Source organism: Budorcas taxicolor, chromosome 4, assembly GCF_023091745.1.
Source record: "Budorcas taxicolor isolate Tak-1 chromosome 4, Takin1.1, whole genome shotgun sequence".
In the NCBI taxonomy this organism is placed as follows: Eukaryota; Metazoa; Chordata; class Mammalia; order Artiodactyla; family Bovidae; genus Budorcas; species Budorcas taxicolor.
In genome coordinates, this window is record NC_068913.1 from 58344485 (window position 1) to 58362985 (window position 18501).

An 18501-nucleotide genomic window follows, 5' to 3' on the forward strand; every position below is an offset into this window, starting at 1 on the left:
AAAAAGATCCTCACAACCCAGATAATCACGATGATGTGATCACTCACCTAGAGCCAGACATCCTGGAATGTGAAGTCAAGTGGGCCTTAGAAAGCATCCCTATGGACAAAGCTAGTGGAGGTGATGGAATTCCAGTAGAGCTATTTCAAATCCTGAAAGACGATGCTGTGAAAGTGCTGCACTCAATATGCCAGCAAATTTGGAAAACTCAGCAGTAGCCACAGGACTGGAGAAGGTCAGTTTTCATTCCAATCCCAAAGAAAGGCAATGCCAAAGAATGCTCAAACTACCGCACAATTGCACTCATCTCACATACTAGTAAAGTAATGCTCAAAATTCTCCAAGCCAGGCTTCAACAATACGTGAACTGTGAACTTCCAGATGTTCAAGCAAGTTTTAGAAAAGGCAGAGGAACCAGAGATCAAATTGCCAACATCTGCTGGATCATGAAAGAAGCAAGAGAGTTCCAGAAAAACATCTATTTCTGCTTTATTGACTATGCCAAAGCCTTTGACTGTGTGGATCACAAGAAACTGTGGAAAATTCTGAAAGAGATGGGAATACCAGACCACCTGACCTGTCTCATGAGAAACCTGTATGCAGGTCAGGAAGCAGCAGTTAGAACTGGACATGGAACAACAGACTGGTTCCAAATAGGAAAAGGAGTCTGTCAAGGCTGTATATTGTCACCCTGCTTATTTAACTTCTATGCAGAGTACATCATGAGAAACGCTGGGCTGGATGAAGCACAAGCTAGAATCAAGATTGCTGGGAGAAATATCAATAATCTCAGATATGCAGACGACACCACCCTTATGGCAGAAAGTGAGGAAGAACTACAGAGCCTGCTGATGAAAGTGAAAGTGGAGAGTGAAAAAAGTGGCTTAAAGCTCGACATTCAGAAAACTGAATCATGGCATCATGATTCTGGTCCCATTACTTCATGGGAAATAGATGAAGAAGCAGTGGAAACAGTGTCAGACTTTATTTTTTTGGGCTCCAAAATCATTGCAGATGGTGACTGCAGCCATGAAATTAAAAGATGCTTACTCCTTGGAAGGAAAGTTATGACCAACCTAGATAGTATATTCAAAAGAAGAGACATTACTTTGCCGACTAAGGGTCCATCTAGTCAAGGCTATGGTTTTTCCATTAGTCATGTATGGATGTGAGAGTTGGACTGTGAAGAAAGCTGAGTGCGGAAGAATTGATGCTTTTGGACTGTGGTGTTGGAGAAGACTCTTGAGAGTCCCTTGGACTGCAAGGAGATCCAACCAGTCCATTCTAAAGGAGATCAGCCCTGGTATTTCTTTGGAAGGACTGATGCTAAAGTTGAAACTCCAATACTTTGGCCACCTCATGCGAAGAGTTGACTTATTGGAAAACTCTGATGCTGTGAAGGATTGCGGGCAGGAGGAGAAGGGGACGACAGAGGATGGGATGGCTGAATGGCATCACCGACTCGATGCACATGAGTTTGGGTGAACTCTGGGAGTTGGTGATGGACAGGGAGGCCTGGTGTGCTGAGATTCATGGGGTCGCAAAGAGTCGGACACAGCTGAGCAACTGAAATGAACTGAACTGAACTGAACTATCTTGCTTTGATATTGATGGCTATTGATTGATCTGGATGGTGGTTAGTGAAGGCTTGGGTGGCTGTGGCAATTTCTTCAGCTAAGACAGCAGTGAAATTTGCTCTATTGGTTAACTCGGTTTTTTTACATGATTGATCTCTCTATAGTATGCAATGCTGTCTTATCGTCTTTCACCCACAGCAGAGCTTCTTTCCAAAATGGGAGTCAACCCTTTCAAACTCTGCCTTATCAACTACATTTATATCATGTTCTAGGTCCTTTGTTATCATTTCAAGCATCTTCACCAGAATTAGATTTCATCTCAAGAAACCACTTTTGTTGCTCATCCTTAAGAAGCAACTTCTCATCCATTCAAGGTTTAAATGTGAGATGGTGGCAATTTAGTCACATCGTCAGGTCCGCTTCTAATTCCAGTTCTCTTGCTATTGCTACCACATGTACAACTACTATCTCCGCTGAGGTTTTGCATTCCTCAAACTCACCCGTAAGGATTGGATCAACTTCTTCCGAGCTCCTGTTAATGTTATCTTGACATCTTCCCATGAAGCACAAGTGTTCTTAATGGCTTCTTGAATGATGAATCCGTTCAGAAGGCTTTCAGTTGACTTTGCCCACCTGAGCCACCAGGGAAGCCCTTTTTACATATTAATATGTCAGTTAATCTACAACAGAGTGTAAGTTACATGGGCTAGTGAAAATGACATTGTCCTTTTGTTGACTGTTTCCCATATAAGTTTTGCTACTTTGGTTACTGCTGTATTCTAAGTTTTAAGGCTAATCTGTTACTGTATTTCATTCTTAGCAGCAAATATATTTAATATGACCTAAGTGCCACCAGTGTTTCCCTGGTGGCTCAGATGTTGAAGAATCTTCCCTCAGTGTAGGAGACCCAGGTTTGATCCCTAGGTTGGGACGATCCCCTAGAGAAGGGCAACCCACTCTACTAATCTTGCCTGCAGAATCCCATGGACAGAGGAGCCTAGCAGGCTACAGTCCATGGGATTGCAGAGAGTTGGGCACAACTGAGCAACTAACATTCCTACTACTAAGTGCCGCCAATGGATTCTCAGCTTATTATAGGTCTGCTTGTGTGGGCAAACTGCTGGCATGGGCTTTTATTTGAGAAAATAGCAGCAGAGTAGTGCTTCTAAAAAAGCCTTATCCTGGTGATTAAATACAAAAAGTCTTTTCATAGTAATTAAGTTCAGATAAAGTTGACTTTCTTGCTGGTGCCTTACTCACTTACTTGACTAAAGCTTTATGTTTTTTCTACCATCACACAGTTAAACTCTCCATTTTTATTAAATGCTTCATTTCTGTATGAATTTTATATTGCCTAAAACTACCTTCTCTTTCAGTATACTCAAGTCTGTCATTTAAGAAAAAGTGGTGAATATTATTGGTGAGGCACAGATTTCACTTTTACTTGGAGGATAATTGCTTTACACTATGGTGTTGGTTTCTGCTGTATATCAACAGCCTAGATGTAGATACATCCCCATCCTCTTGAGCCTCCCTCCTACCTCCCACCCCACCCCACCCCTCTAGGTTGGCACAGAGCACTGGCTTGCGATCCCTGAGTCATGCAGCAAATTCCCCACTTGCTGTCTGTTTTACCTATGGTAATGTATATGTTTCTATGCTACTCTCTCAATTTGTCCCACCCGTCTCCTTCCCCAGCTATGTCCACAAGTCTTCTCTATGTCTGCGTCTGCATTGCTACCCTGCAAATAGGTTCATCAGTAGCATCTTTCTAGATTCCATATATATGTGTTGCTGCTGCTGCTGCTAAGTCGCTTCAGTCGTGTCTGACTCTGTGTGACCTCATAGATGAGAGCCCACCAGGCTGCCCCATCCCTGGGATTCTCCAGGCAAGAACACTGGAGTGGGTTGCCATTTCCTTCTCCAATGCATGAAAGTGAAAAGTGAAAGTGAAGTCGCTCAGTCGTGTCCGACTCTTGGTGACCTTATGGACTGCAGCCTACCCGGCTCCTCCGCCCATGGGATTTTCCAGGCAAGAGTTTTGGAGTGGGTTGCCATTGCCTTCTCCGATATATATATGTGTAATTGTATGATATTTGTTTTTCTCTTTCTGACTAAATTCATTCTGCTTAATAGGCTCTAGTTTCATCCACCTCACTAGAACTGACTCAAATGCTTTCCTTTTTATGGCTGAGTTATGGCAGAAAGTGAAGAGGAACTAAAAAGCCTCGATGAAAGTGAAAGTGGAGAGTGAAAAAGTTGGCTTAAAGCTCAACATTCAGAAAATGAATATCATGGCATCTGGTCCCATCACTTCATGGCAAATAGATGGGGAAACAGTGGAAACAGTGTCAGACTTTATTTTGGGGGTCTCTAAAATCACTGCAGATGGTGATTGCAGCCATGAAATTAAAAGATGCTTACTCCTTGGAAGGAAAGTTATGACCAACCTAGATAGCATATTCAAAATTAGAGACATTACTTTGCCAACAAAGGTCCGTCTAGTCAAGGCTATGGTTTTTCCAGTAGTCATGTATGGATGTGAGAGTTGGACTGTGAAGAAAGCTTAGCACTTAAGAATTGATGCTTTTGAACTGTGGTGTTGGAGAAGACTCTAGAGAGTCCCTTGGACTGCAAGGAGACCCAACCAGTCCATTCTAAAGGAGATCAGTCCTGGGTGTTCTTTGGAAGGACTGATGCTAAAGCTGAAACTCCAGTACTTTGGCCACCTCATGCAAAGAGTTGACTCATTGGAAAAGACTCTGATGCTGGGAGGGATTGTGAGGAGGAGGAGAAGGGAACGACAGAGGATGAGATGGGTGGATGGCATCACCGACTCGATGGACGTGAGTGAATGAACTCCGGGAGTTGGTGATGGACAGGGAGGCCTGGCGTGCTATGATTCATGGGGTCGCAAAGAGTTGGACACCACTGAGCGACTGAACTGAACATTTCATTATATATATATATATATTTATACACACACACACACACACACCATAACTTTCTAGGTTGCTTCCGTGTCCTAGCTCGCAGATTTTTTTTTTACATGGCCCAATTCTGGACTATGAAATATATCTGAAATTCTCTCCATACTCAAGATGTATGTCTTGTATCTTATAGGTACCGTTCTATAGTACATAAGTGGTCAGACTCTGTAGTCAGAGGACCCACACTGTCATCCAGTAGCTCCGTCAGCCTGAGCAAATGAATTCATGTCTCTTATGGCTGTAGGTTGTCTGCCAAGTGAGGATAAGAATAGTACTTGTCTCATGGAATTGTTTCAGGATTGCATGAGATGATGCATATACTTCTCTTAGTCTAATGCTTGACACCGGGTCATTGGTCAGCAATTATAAGCTATGATGATTTAAACCAAAACAAAAGAAAAAGCTAGGAAATGCACTTTAACATATCCAGAAATGATATGTCAACTTTAACATATCCAGAAATGATATGTCATGTTTAGTCTTGAATTCTTAAAGAAGTCATATATTTTAAGTAATTATTATTAATTTTAAGGTGTATGTTATTCTAGTTGCATAAGATTTAGAGGGACTAGTAAACATGTAGAACTGCATCCAGGGATGTGATTTGGTTTTAAATACTTTAGCAACAGAAAAAAATAAAGAACAAAAAAGGGAGAAGGAAGAAAGGGAGAAAGAAAAAGAAGAAGAAAGAAGGAACAAAGAGAAATAGGTGGAGCAATGTGGCAGAATTGAATGGTTGTAAATTTCCTGTGCATAAGATCTGTAGGTGCTTGGTTTACCTTTTAGCATATAGTGTGTATGATTAATGAATTACCTCCTTAAAATTATCAACTTTTTATGCATACAAACAGTAAAGCAGTGAAGGCAGTCCTTTTTTTTTCAGTTTCTTTGAAAGATGATAGATTTATTAATCTGATCTAGTCACTAGCCCCATACATGGTTTGGATTCCATTCTGCTTGGAATAATATTCCTGGGTTCCTATGAACTGACAATAATATTTTTGATATTGTATTTGGCAGAACTTAACAGAATGTTTTCTGAAGGTCTAGGACATTCAGTATTATAGTAACAAATATATTATAGTAATGTTGTCTTTTAAGTGTAAAGTCTGACTCATATATAAGATAGGCGAATTTTAGAAGATGAGTGTTCTGTGAGAGGAAACACCTTATATGCTTGAACAAAATCCTATGTCTATATAAGGATCAAGTTCCCAGAAACTCTGAATTGATAGAGGTTTTTCCAAAACAACAAGGTCCTCCTGTATAGCACAGGGAACTAAAATCAGTATACTGTGAAAAAGCATAATGGAAAAGAATATGAAAAAGAAGGTATGTATATATGTGTATATATATATATGTATAACCTAGTCACTTTGCTTATACAGCAGAAATTAACACATCATAAATCAATTATAGTTCAATAAAATAAATTTTAAAGACAATAATAATAATAGAGGTTTGTCCTCCCAAAGGTAAGGAATTTCTCCATGTAGGTGAATAGCGTGTTACTTCTCGCCACTTCCTTGTTCATTCAGTCATAGAAGTAGCGGTGGGATGCCAGTAGCATGAGACCCTGCTGGAGACTCAGTGACTTCTGGAGCAGATGGCAGAAGGGATGCAGGACACACATGAAGAAATGTATTTTGAGAAAGAGGAAGGTTGCTGCTTCAACTAATGTGGGAGGAAGGGAGCGCAGTGAAATGGGTTTCAGATGTCAAAATGGAAAACAGGGCCTGGGTCTGTGGCCGTGACCTTTTATAAGAAAAGTGGAGGAACAAGATAAACTGCTGTTGGAGAGCAGAAAAGAGAACGAAAGGGAGTTCAGGGCTGAAAGTGAACTGCACAATCAGGGTCAGTGTCCTTTGAGCAAAAATGTGATAGGAAGTGAGTTACTGATAAACAATGGAATCGCCCAGTTCAGGAAGGCCCCTGCAGGAGAGATGTCTGAAATTGGTGGTGACTTCTGGCTCCCAAGTTAGCTACCTTTTGCCAGGTGTGCTCAGGAAAGAGCTATCAGGTGGTGGAGCTGGAGCCTGACACATCACATTTGGATAAAACTGAGAATGGGAATCTAGCATAATGAGAAGAGAACTAAAGAAATTACAGCCAGAACTTCCAGTTGGTCTCTTCAGAGGTCGATACCGTCTAAAAGCTTTTCATTTTTAAGAGAAAATGAAAGAACTCAGGCTTCTTTTGAAAAGACTTAGGTACTGGGAAATTTTTTCAAGCCCTTATAGCTGTTGGAGAGAAGAGTTATTTAGTCCCCTCTTAGAAAAAAAATGCTAATATTTTTGTGTCTATATTATAGTACATAACACAGTTAAGAGAGCACATGTGATTTTTTAATTCTTCGAGCACTGTGCTAGAATTTCTCATTTCATACCTCATTTACAACTTATTATAGTGTGATCAGACGAATTCAGCGTCTATGTTTTTACATAAATTAGGAGCATTTGTTGTTTGGAATGTAGAAAGATGGTTGGTGTAGACCTCTTTTTATAGTTTTATGTTATAAAATTAACTGGAAATTGTAACCTCCCCAAAGAAAAGCAATAATGGAGGGGAAATTTTCTGACTGGCCATGCGTGCAGGGAGCATGACTGAGAACACAAATAGAAGAAGGCGTTCAGAGGTCCTCTTTGGATTGTGGCAACATCAACCATTCCATACGGCCCAGCGTGCTTCCTGCTGTGTCTAGACGTGCTGGCACAGATTTCTCTGTGGGTGTCTGTACATCACTGACCCCACAGTGACCTTCCCTCGGGCCTCCTGTTTAAAGGCATGAGTGCTTTCCACTCTCCCACATCTTTTCCATCATTTGATTCTTCCAGCAGGTGCACAAAAATTGAGATTGTTGTCACTTTGAAGTTAATCAAATTCTTTGGTCACATTATGTTGCATACAAAAAAAATATTGCTTTAGAGGTGTAGTGATGTTAATAGGAGAGATTTTCAGAAATGGACCAGGAGGAGGATGTAAATTAAACAGAAGAAACAAATAACTATGTTCATGCTGCAAGAACACCCAGCATAGAAGTGATCCACTTTTTTCCTCTGTAGAATTTTAAGAGCCACACAATTCCAGTTTTTTTTGAAACTGTAAATTATTACGTTGTTATAAGAAAAAGCGACTGGAATTTTAAGGGGTAGAAAACTGAAAACTCATAGAATAAGTGGATTTAGACTGACTTTCTCATCCCCTTTAGCTCCAGACACTGTGCAGCCTATTTGTCTCATGGTACTTCATGGAATGTTTAAGAAATTGATCAGATTTAACCCACATTCCTGTGTTTTAAAGGATGACCAGATTGGTGTTCTTTTCACCAGAATTCTGATCAGCTGTGTCTTTCCTCCTCTGCCCTGTGTCTGCTGCCTAGAGGGAATTCAGATTAATTTAGTTTCCCTAAATTCGCTACCAACTAAATCATGCTTACCACCCCACCAGGACTTCTTTGCTCTTCACTCACATTTGTTTTGTAAGTGATTCAACACCAACAAAAGAATTGTTCATGATGTGGCCCTAGTTAGTTCTTTTTTTGAAGATAAGGCTACCTTCTTGTTGTCTTTCTGTTCCCAGAACCTTGCAGAATGCCCTACACAGGCTGGGCATTAAAGCAGTTAAAAGTAATTTACAAATCTCTCACTATTGTTGAGGCAAAGTATGAAAAGATCATGTCATTATTGTCTTAATTTTTGCTGATTTCCTTCCACTCCAGTGAGGATGTGTTTCTTGATAAGAGAGAGAACTCAAGGTTGAGTGCATCAGAAAAGTCGATAGTTTTGTTTCATGTTCTCTTGTGTTAATCAGAGCTATGCTCTTAAATATGTCTCTATGGGAGCATCATTTGCAAAGTCTGCTCTAGAAAAAAAAAACAGTAAATAAAAGCTGGCAGAGAAGTTTATAGACTGTCCTCGACTTACAGTGTTTCAATAGCATTTTTTTGACTTTACAGTGATGAACGTTAAAGCAATGAACATTGATTGGAAACTGTACTTGGAATTTTGATCTTTCCCTGGGCTAGCCATGTGAGCTATAGTACTCTGTTGAACCTGAGTGGGTTTATCAGGACATAACACTATAAACTGAGGAAAATCTGTGTAGCATCTTCTAAGTACTTCCATTTGGAGATCTTTGACAAAAAAGCTAAACAGAGACTGCATCTTATTTCTGTTGAGTGTCAGAGATTACGTGCTATTGTTGTTGAATCACTGATCTTCATTCATTCAGCAAACAATTACTGGTCTCCTTCTCAGAGCCAGGCACTGATCTGGACACTGGGGACACATCAATGAATAAAAAATTTAAAAATTCTTGCCCTCCCAAAACTTACATTCTGTTGATCTTCAAAAGACTATTAAACTTGAAGTCAAGAAATATTTTTAAACGCTAGTTTCTCTGTGCATGGTAATCAATATGCTATTTTCATTAAAAAAAAAGAAAGTTTTGTGGTGTCTAGAACAGTGCTTCCTAAACTTCTCAGTGCATTTTCCAACTTATGAACACTGTAGAGCTCTTCAGAAAATAATGTACTTATTCTCATACACACGAATATTTGCATATCAATGTAGAGGCCTTGTAGCTCCCTGGTTAAAAAGAAAAAGCATTTGACCTTTAGAAAGTCCAATTGCATGCATCATCTAGTTAATAAATAGTATTTAATGATGAAGTATAGTTGGTAATTTTTTTGATTGTAGTTGATTTACAACATTGTATTAGTTTCAGATGTACAGTAAATTGATTCTGTTACAGACATATGTATATTTTTCTCAGATTCTTTTCCATTATAGATTATTATAGTTCCCTGTGCTTTGTAGCAAATCTTTATTATTTATCTATTTTTATATATAATGGTATACATCTGTTAATCCTGTACTCTAATTTATCTCTCCCCTTCCCTATCCTTTCCCCTTTAGTGACCACCATACGTTTTCATTTTTCAAAGTTATAATGAATATAAAGAATCTGTCAGTATCAGTAAGCTGTTGAAAAGGACATTTGATTTTGGCTTATTTCATTTTAAAACTTAGGACATATTTTTGAGATGATAGATGTATGGGGAAAGACATTTTACTTGCTGTTTTTGCAGGGCTTGAATTACTTGGATTTTTATTATTTATTCTGTTTTCATGAAGGTTTCCTTTACCTTTGCAAAGGACTGCATGCTTCAACCCAGAGTAGTTATAAAGAGCTCAGGTTTGCTTTACTTTCAAGATTCCTTATTATAGATACTTTCCCTAACAAAGAACCATTGTTAGAAAGGTCAAAATAATTACTGTATATAAATCAGAGCAATTCCTCCCTCATGAAATGTCATAGATACAGTGTTTACCATAATCAAATTAATGAAAATTCCAAGAATAAGCATATGGCATTCTGCCTATAAACAAGCTTTCTTATTTCACATTCCCTGGTTCTGTTGACCAGATCGCATCATCACCTACTTTTAGTTACCTCTCTGAGGAACTTTTTTCTACTGAAATTCTTAATGAGTTCTCTAGAGATAGACACAAGCAAGTATTTTCCTGAGTTGCTCAACTGAACAGTTAAGCTGTTTCTAAGGATTTTACTTGAATTCAACAATGGGATTTTTAGAACACCAGCTTTTTAGAGCTTATTGCCATTATGGATTTTGTCCAATCAACAGTTGACCCAAACCTTTTCTTTCATTCATTGGTCTGTGCGTTGGTCTGCAGGTGGTCTGTACATCACTTATTTGTAACTTTAAACCGCATTCCTTTTTTGAGCTTTACCTTCCTAAAAAGAGTTCTGATTCAACTAGCTTTATACACTGAAAAAAAAAAATCATGAAATGGTTTTAAATCATTCTAAGTAGTAAGAAAGAATCAGTTTGGTGTTCAGCATTGGCTATAGAATTGACTATAGTTTAAAAAATATCTTCCCTTTCATTGTTCAACTAAAGCAAAATCCTTTATTGTCCTTACAAAGCATCCTTTTAGTTGATTGCTTAGTCCTTCAACTTCAAATATTTGTCAAGTGAATCTGGGTTTGGACAGTAATATTAAAAAAGAAAACTCAGAATCTGTCTGCTCTTTACGTAAACTGATGTGGAAATCCTGGTATCAACGATCCTTCTTGTTTCATTTCCCTTTAGTTAGAAGAGCTCATGACCCTTGTGTTGCTTTACTTTTAAAATTAGAAAGCATATTAATAGCTTTGTCTAGGAAGACTTGCTTGAGGAGTTGGTTTTATTTATTGACAAGGAAACACTTTGTTTGCATCCGTCATATGTTTGGAGACGAAAGGGGAGAAGTCGTTGACCTGAACATATCGGGCATGTGTTGCCTGTTTCCTGGTGTATGTGATGGTCATAAAGGACAGTCAAGCAATTCTGACTCGTTAGGGCTTAAGCATTTGGGTCAAAACTGGCCGTTAACTGTGACTGTGCTTTTAAGCATTCAAGAAGCTTTTAGATCCATAGTACAGTAAGTCAAGATCCCCAGGCTGGGACCTGGGCTTTCTACAGCTCCCCAGGGGAATGTTGTGCACACCCACATTACGAGATGGCCTGGATGAGAGTCCTTTCTTCTGTGCCATGGTGAACACTGAAACTTTTGGTCCAGTGGCCACCCCAGGGCAGCTAGTGCACTTTCCCTTCACTTCCCTAGGGTATCTTGCCTGGTCAGTGGCAGTACCAGCTCCTGGTACTGGGACTATTTAGAATGCTCCTTGGGTTGTCCTTTGCCACTTGTCCTAGGAAAGAACACAGTAACAGTTCCTTGTGCAGGTTGTTGGAAGCAGCTTAGAATGTTAGTCAGTCAGAAAGCATTTGAGAAAATGCAGGAGAAACAGTGAAATAGACGCACTGAGATCAACAGCTATTGTATACTATGGCCTTCTGGGGAGAGGCCCTAGAGTGAGCTCAGCAGAGCCTTTCTCCTTCCTCTTCTTCCATCTTCTTGCTCTGAAAGTTTCCTCATTGGCTCTTGGCACATCTCCCTGCATGACTACTCAGTGTACAATAAATAGTAATTTTCCTCACACACAGCATAGTTACATTTAAGACAAGGAACTTGGTTCTTTCAAAGATGCTACATGGGGTATTTTTTTGGTCCAGCTGTTTTATAAAACATGCATGCCTGTGTGCTCGGTTGCTTCAGTTGTATCTGTCTGCAACCCCATGGACTGTAGCCTGGCAGGCACCTCTGTCCGTGGGGTTCTCCAGGCAGGAATACTGGAGTGCGCTGCTGTGACCTCCTCCAGGGCTCTTCCCGACCCAGGGATGACACCTGTGTCTCCTGCATCGCAGATGGATTCTTTACTGCTGAGCCACCAGGGAAGCCCTCTATAAAGTATAAGCACAACAGAACCAGAGAGTTCTTTTTCCAGTTTGTGTACCAGAACACAACCATCCAAGTGTTTTCTCTTTTTTGTTACTGTTGGTTTTGGAGAACATAAATTTATTTCAGTGTTTTAACTGTCCAAAATGATTTTGAAAGTATTCTTTGCAATTTTTATGGGTTAATCACAGTTCAACCTTAATATATTATCATCATAAATTATTGTATAAAGTATATGTTGTGTAACTTTTACAAACATTAAACCACTAGGTAGCTATACATTGTGTAGCTTTCACAAACCACTTTCATTTGGATCAACTTTCATTAAACCACTAGACATTCCTAACTATAGGTACATTGCTTCTTATGAGAGGGGAGCTATAGAGTTAAAAACAAAAGTCCATATAGAGAAATACAAAAATGTCCTTGATGCTGGTCATCCCTAACTATGGGTACATTGCTCTATGAAAGCAAATGATTGTCCTAGGAATGCTGTATCAAAGAGCCACTTAATATGATGACTCAGAAAGCTGGGAGGACCCTCCCACATCTGTCCAGAATGCTTCCAAGACCCTAGGTAGGGCCATTAGGGGGACAGCTGCTTCTGTGTGTTAGAAGGAGGAGTGGGAAGAAAGGAGCATCTTATCCTGCTGAGAAGAGAAGCCGTTAGGGTCTTCAGATCTCTACTGTGCTGCCCACATTATTTGCATCATTGGTAAGAACTTTTCTACCAACTATGCTGTTTAAATAGACAAACTCCCTAAACACAGATACGTTTGTGGCTTTATTTATTTTTGTCTGGCTTCATGTGTTTTTTAATAATTATTTTTTTATTTTATTGTACATATTCACAATAAAAACCCTGGGTTCACATGATATGGTTAGACTTGCTCTTTTGTGTCTGTTGTGAGGTGTTCTGTTCTCATGAAGATAGCTTTGTGGTTAAGACGCGAGACTTCGGAATCAGACCCTGGAAATTAATTTCTTGGCTCCATCCTTGACTGACTGTGCAACTTTGGCCAACTTACCCAGTATCTCCAAGCTCCAGCTTTCTCATTTGTAAAATGGGGATGGGAGGGGCTCCTCCCTTATAGGGTGATTGTGAAACTTAGAGAAAATCCATGTAAAGTGTATGTACACCAGAATGGGTTGTACTTTGAGTTGTGCTATTTTTCCCTGGGATATCTGGGGATGAATATGCCCACTGTTACTTCACTATCTTGGTTTTCTCAAATCCTTTTTAGAAGAAGGCACATTGTAAATAATAAATAATTGTGATTTTTCATTCTTTATTTCCAAAGACACAATTTACTCTTGTTGATTTATCACACAAAGATTGATAATGGCTCACACAAGGAATTCAGGTGGACACTAAATTTCTCTGGCAGTGAAATTTCCTCTGGGAGCACATAGCACTGTAACAGGAAGTCAAATGATGATTTTTCTCTGCTAGTAATAATATCAAATCCCATTTCTTCAGTGCGGCTGTAAGTGTTCTATGTGCTAATTCATTGATGATGAAGAAGGAGGTATTCCCATTTAAAAATATGTCACCATAGATACTTCCATTACGATATATTTGTTATAATAAAGACCTAGAATGTGCATGGTGGACAGAGTTACATGGCATGGACTAGAATCTAGAGTGGCCTTGAAGTTAATTAGGTGACTCTCACATCTGATGGTAAGGTGCCATTGATTGATATGTCCCTGGAGAATTTCATGCATTTCGCTACCATGAAGTGTAAAAGATGTTATATGGAAGAGAGCAAACGTTGCTACCCAATAATTTGTATTTTTTTTTCTAAAAGACTGTATTTGTTCAGTCTTTAAATACCTAGAAGGTAACAAATCATTAGCTGATATCTGGGAATGGAAATAGTAAGTATGCACATCTTATAATAGAACACTTTTTTTGCTTTGTTTTTAAACTTTGTATTTTCTTGGAGTGTAGCCAGTTAACAATATTGTGGTAGTTGCAGGTAGACAGCAAAGGGACTCAGCCATACATATACATGTATCCATTCTCTCCCAACCTCCCCTTCTCTTCCAAGCTGGTAATAGGACACTTTTTAAATTGATAAAAACTAATTTTGCTTTCTGATCAGAGTTGCCACTCTTTGACTCAACGTAGAAAGTTGAAAATATCTTTGTGGGTCGCCACAAAAGTTTTTGAGAGAATTTTAGATGTGCCATAGTGGAATGCCACTGACTTACTTAGTTTCTTCCCTGGCCTTAAAGACAACATGTTGGCATTCTCCAAATGTGTGTGAGTGTGTGAAAGAGTGAAAGTGTTTATTGCTCAGTCCTGTCTGACTCTTTGTGACCTCCTCTGTCCATGGGATTCTCCAGGCAAGAAAACTGGAGAGAGTTACTATGCCCTCCTCCAGGGGATATTCCCGACCCAAGGACTGAACCCAAGGACTTCTCTTGCAGATGGGTCACAGGTTCTTTAACACTAATACTACCTGGTGAGCATGTGGGTGGGTATTTATTTGTAATTCAAAGATTCTGAAATGTGTTGCTGTAGTTCTTTTTTTTTTTCCTTCTGAAACTATTTGCCAATTAAGTGGTTGCTCTATCACCAAAGCTTAAAGAGATTGAATTTGTATGCCAACAACTTGTCACCAGATGAATAAAAAAGATTTTATTTAATTGACCATAAGAGAGCTTTTCCCCCTCTTAGAAGTCTGTTTTAAGAAAATTGCACATGACTTTTTTCTCCGTAGTACCCATCTTGAGTCTATTTTTAGAAAGAAGGCATGCTTAAGTTAAGGGATATGGCTTAGTAAATATTGATATTCTTTCTGAAACAGGATATGATATAATACTTGCGTAATCAGGATTCTGTCTAGACTAGTGAAATTAAAATAGTGACAGAGCAAAAGGAATCTCTGAAATGGAATTTTTTAGAAAACATTTCACCAAAATATTGATAAAATTTGTGAATATAAAATAGTATTTTATATCATCATTAAAGTTAGGGTCTCAATATCTGGAATGCCGTATTGACTTTTGTAATTAATATTATTGTTATTTATCATTTTGACTGATCTTTTAGAAGATAAAGTGGCATTTGTTTCAAATGTTTTAGTCTGGATAAAGAAGAGTCTCAAACATAAATGCACCTCAAAAATATAGAATAGCGCATGCTGTCTATAATCAGAAGAGGGGAAAGTGATCACACTGCTTTCATTTTGGGCTAAAATATAATCAGTAAATATGTCAGTAGATGCTGACCAAGAAGCAAAACCAAATACTGGTCTTAAACTTTAGGAGTTTTGACCAACTAAAACCAAATACTTAAATATTTCTGAAGCTTCACATTTCTTTAGTAAATTTATTTCCAAAATCATTTTTCTAAGAATCCTTCATGAAAAAATTTACCGAGTCAGTGGGTTTCCCTTAGAGATGAATGACTTCTTCCGTATCTCAATATTCTGGAAATATGCTCAGTTATTCTATGAAGCAGAGAAGGAATTTATTTTATAGCATTCCAATGAAGGTAGGTATTATGTGGCATAGAATTCCTACTCAGTCATACATCAGCTCTGTGATCTTGGACAAAACTATTTACTATTCCTTAGTTTTCCCAACTATAAAATGACATAATAAGAGTACCAACTTCCCAAGGGCATTGTGAGGATAAAAGGGGTTAATCCATGTAAAGTCCTTAGCAGAGCACCCATTCGCAAATAAAAAATAGTGTTTTCTTAAAGAAGTAGTATTACCTAATGCTATGATTATTTTAAAGTGTAATTCATTTTTCTCCAAGATGAATTTTTGTACATTTCCTTTTAGTACATCTTAAATTTGAAATAATAGTGAATATTCTTCCACTCTGAGGTGAGCTTGCAGTCCTTTGCTATGAATTATAGTAAATGACAATTGAATAAGATTAATTTAACTCTGCAGTCTTGGTAGAATCTGTCATTTCCAGCCTCTGCCTCAGAATTATATGGGAACTTCATATGCTTCATTTGAGAATCCTTGCAGCAATTTATATTTTCTTCATCCAATCTCATCAGCCACTGCTCTGTGGAATAACACATAGGTAATAGGTGCAGGAAGCGACCCCATAGACATGTGTATTGCTCGCACTTTGTTGTGTGGAAGATCAGGGATAGGCATTAAAAAAGGACAGGGTGAGCCAGGTAGTTGAATCTGTTAAATATATCTGTCTTGATTTAGATGGCAAAAGAGAATAAAAATGTTCCAAGACAGCCATAAATTTAAAACCATATGCTTCCTTAGAGATCTGATCATGGTTCTCATTTCCCCCCCTACAGGGGAGAAGGGGGAGTTTGGAAGACAGCGCCATTATTTATGGCAAGAACCAAGTGATGAACATGCATGGGCACTTGGAAGGGTCTGAGCCTTCCTAATGCTCTACTCTCCCTTCTCTGCTTGATCCCTAGACTGAAGGAAGCTACTGACCAAGGCCATGCCGTTTGCTAATCTCACATTTTGAAGATGTTAGCTGTGTGTTCTCTGCCTGAGGCAACTAGCCATTTGATTCTATCCTGGGCACTAGGATATTTAAATTCAGAAGCTTGTGGTAGCTGGTACATTAATGTGGGGGCAGAGGTGATACTCATTTTATTTTTTTAAATATAAATATTGTAACACATTACCTTGAAATGACTTGAATTAGTGGCTGATCAACAGCATTATTTGTATTTAAAGCCAGGTGTTGCTGCAATTTCAATTGCAAGTTCTGCAGGCACTGTGAGGTCTTCTAGTCCTTTGTGGACCAAACAATATTCAGGTTTCACTACCTGGTTTCTCTTTTTGTGTTTTGGATTAGGTTGATAAGAGCGTAAAATACTAAGTCTTCTAATGGATTGTTAGCACTCGGAATAATGTTCATGTATGACGTGAAGTAAATACTGTGACGCAAAGCATGAAAAATAATCTTAGGTACAAATACACAGAACGTGTTAAGTCAGGTTTTTTTCCTTTTGGTGTCCTTGTTTCTACTTTTTAAAGTAATAGTGATGATTTCATGGATATGGAAACTTTCTAAAAGTTAATTTTTTTTGTTTGCATATGTATGTTTTCTGCTTTTGCACATTCTGCTTTGCCAGCTTTGTCAGAACTGAAGCAAATGTTTACTGTCTTGGGTACTCTTCTAATTTATATACACAGTTTCGATATCAGTGAAAAGCCTAAAAAGTTTTGAGTTTAACCCTTAGGACAAAGAGCAGGTAGAAAGGTGACGAGTCCTTAAGTATTAATTAATTCTTAAAATATTCAACTTCTTTTCTCTTGTAGTGAGAGATTTTTCTTGAGGCTAAATAGAAACGGGCTTCCCAAAGCCCCAGATAAACCAGAACGGCACTGCTCTCTCTTCGTGGTAAGTGGATCTTGTTTTATCAAGGAGGCAGATTCTTTCTTAAGTACTTTATCTTATTTAAGTTATTATGAGAGAACATAGTAGATTTGCTGAAACTTTGTAAATAACACATGAATTACAGTGAAAGTGGTATGAAAGTGTTAGTTGCTCAGTGGTGTCTGACTCTTTGCCCGTCAGGCTCCACTGTCCATGGGATTTCCTAGACAATACTGGAGTAGGTTGCCATTTGCTCCTCCAGGGGATCCTCCTGACACAAGGATCAAACCCGGATCTCCTGCATTGCAGGAGATTGTTTGCTGTCTGAGCCACTAGGGAAGAGTGTAAATTACAATAATGCCCTGAAATCTGAATGCCAGCTTTCACAATCACACCTTTGTCCCTTCAGTGTGTATGAGAACCTGTTCTTTATGGCTGAAGCCCAGTGTGACAGGGCTCAGAGTGGCACGTGGTATTTAGTATGTATTTAAGAAATATTTAAAGAATGAGTGAGCTAGAGACTAAAAAAAGAATGGGCTTTTCTTTTTTAAGTCTTATTTTATATCTGTAGGCTTACAGTAAAGTTGATCACAGTGGTATTTTTAGAACAGGATTTGGAGTATGTGCTTCTGCTCCAAAAAAAATCCATCAAGAATACTCATATTTGTCTTTCTTCTGTTATTTGTTAAAACAATGTGCTATCCCTTCAAGTGTTTCTGCCTAAAGGATGAGTTCTACAATGACCAGACTTTGTTTTTTGGTAGGATTTGGGTAGCAGTGAGCTCAGAAAGGACATCTATATCACTGTGCACATCATCCGAATCGGTAGGTATGACACTTATTGGTGTGATAGGAGCATGACGGGGAGAATTGCTGAGAGGTTTCTGTGTACTTGTGATTTATGTGCTGTCTGGATCAAAAAGAAGTCCAAGCAAGATCTGAATCCAGTATTTGCAGAATTTGGGATTCTGGTCTCCCCAGACTCTCACACTGCCATAAAGAGTTTGTTCTCTCCCCATATAAGTCATTAGTTAGTTTGCTGCATTTCATTTTGTTTTATTGGACTTTCTAAAAATATTGGATTCATAGCCTTGGTATTTGTCTACTCAAATTCTAATTTCTGTTAACAGCATACATTAAACTTTTAGGAGCTGGATTTTCTATACATTTATGAAAACTTTACACCAACTGACATTTCCCAAAGTGTGGAAGGCTGCAGAACATTATTATAGACAAGGTGCTATAAGAAAAAGGCTATGGAAAATTGAATGCTGGAAATTGAACATTTTTCACTTGTGTAA

At 38.6% G+C, this 18501-nt stretch overlaps 1 protein-coding gene across 1 annotated transcript in view; it reads left to right on the plus strand.

The window, feature by feature from the left end:
• DOCK4 (dedicator of cytokinesis 4) overlaps positions 1 to 18501 on the plus strand; it is a 467343-nt gene that overhangs the window by 228561 nt on the left and 220281 nt on the right. Inside the window, exons 9-10 of the mRNA XM_052638395.1 lie at positions 17143 to 17224; positions 17965 to 18025. Coding sequence (XP_052494355.1) covers positions 17143 to 17224; positions 17965 to 18025 — 143 coding nt within the window. The remainder of the gene's footprint in view (positions 1 to 17142; positions 17225 to 17964; positions 18026 to 18501) is intronic.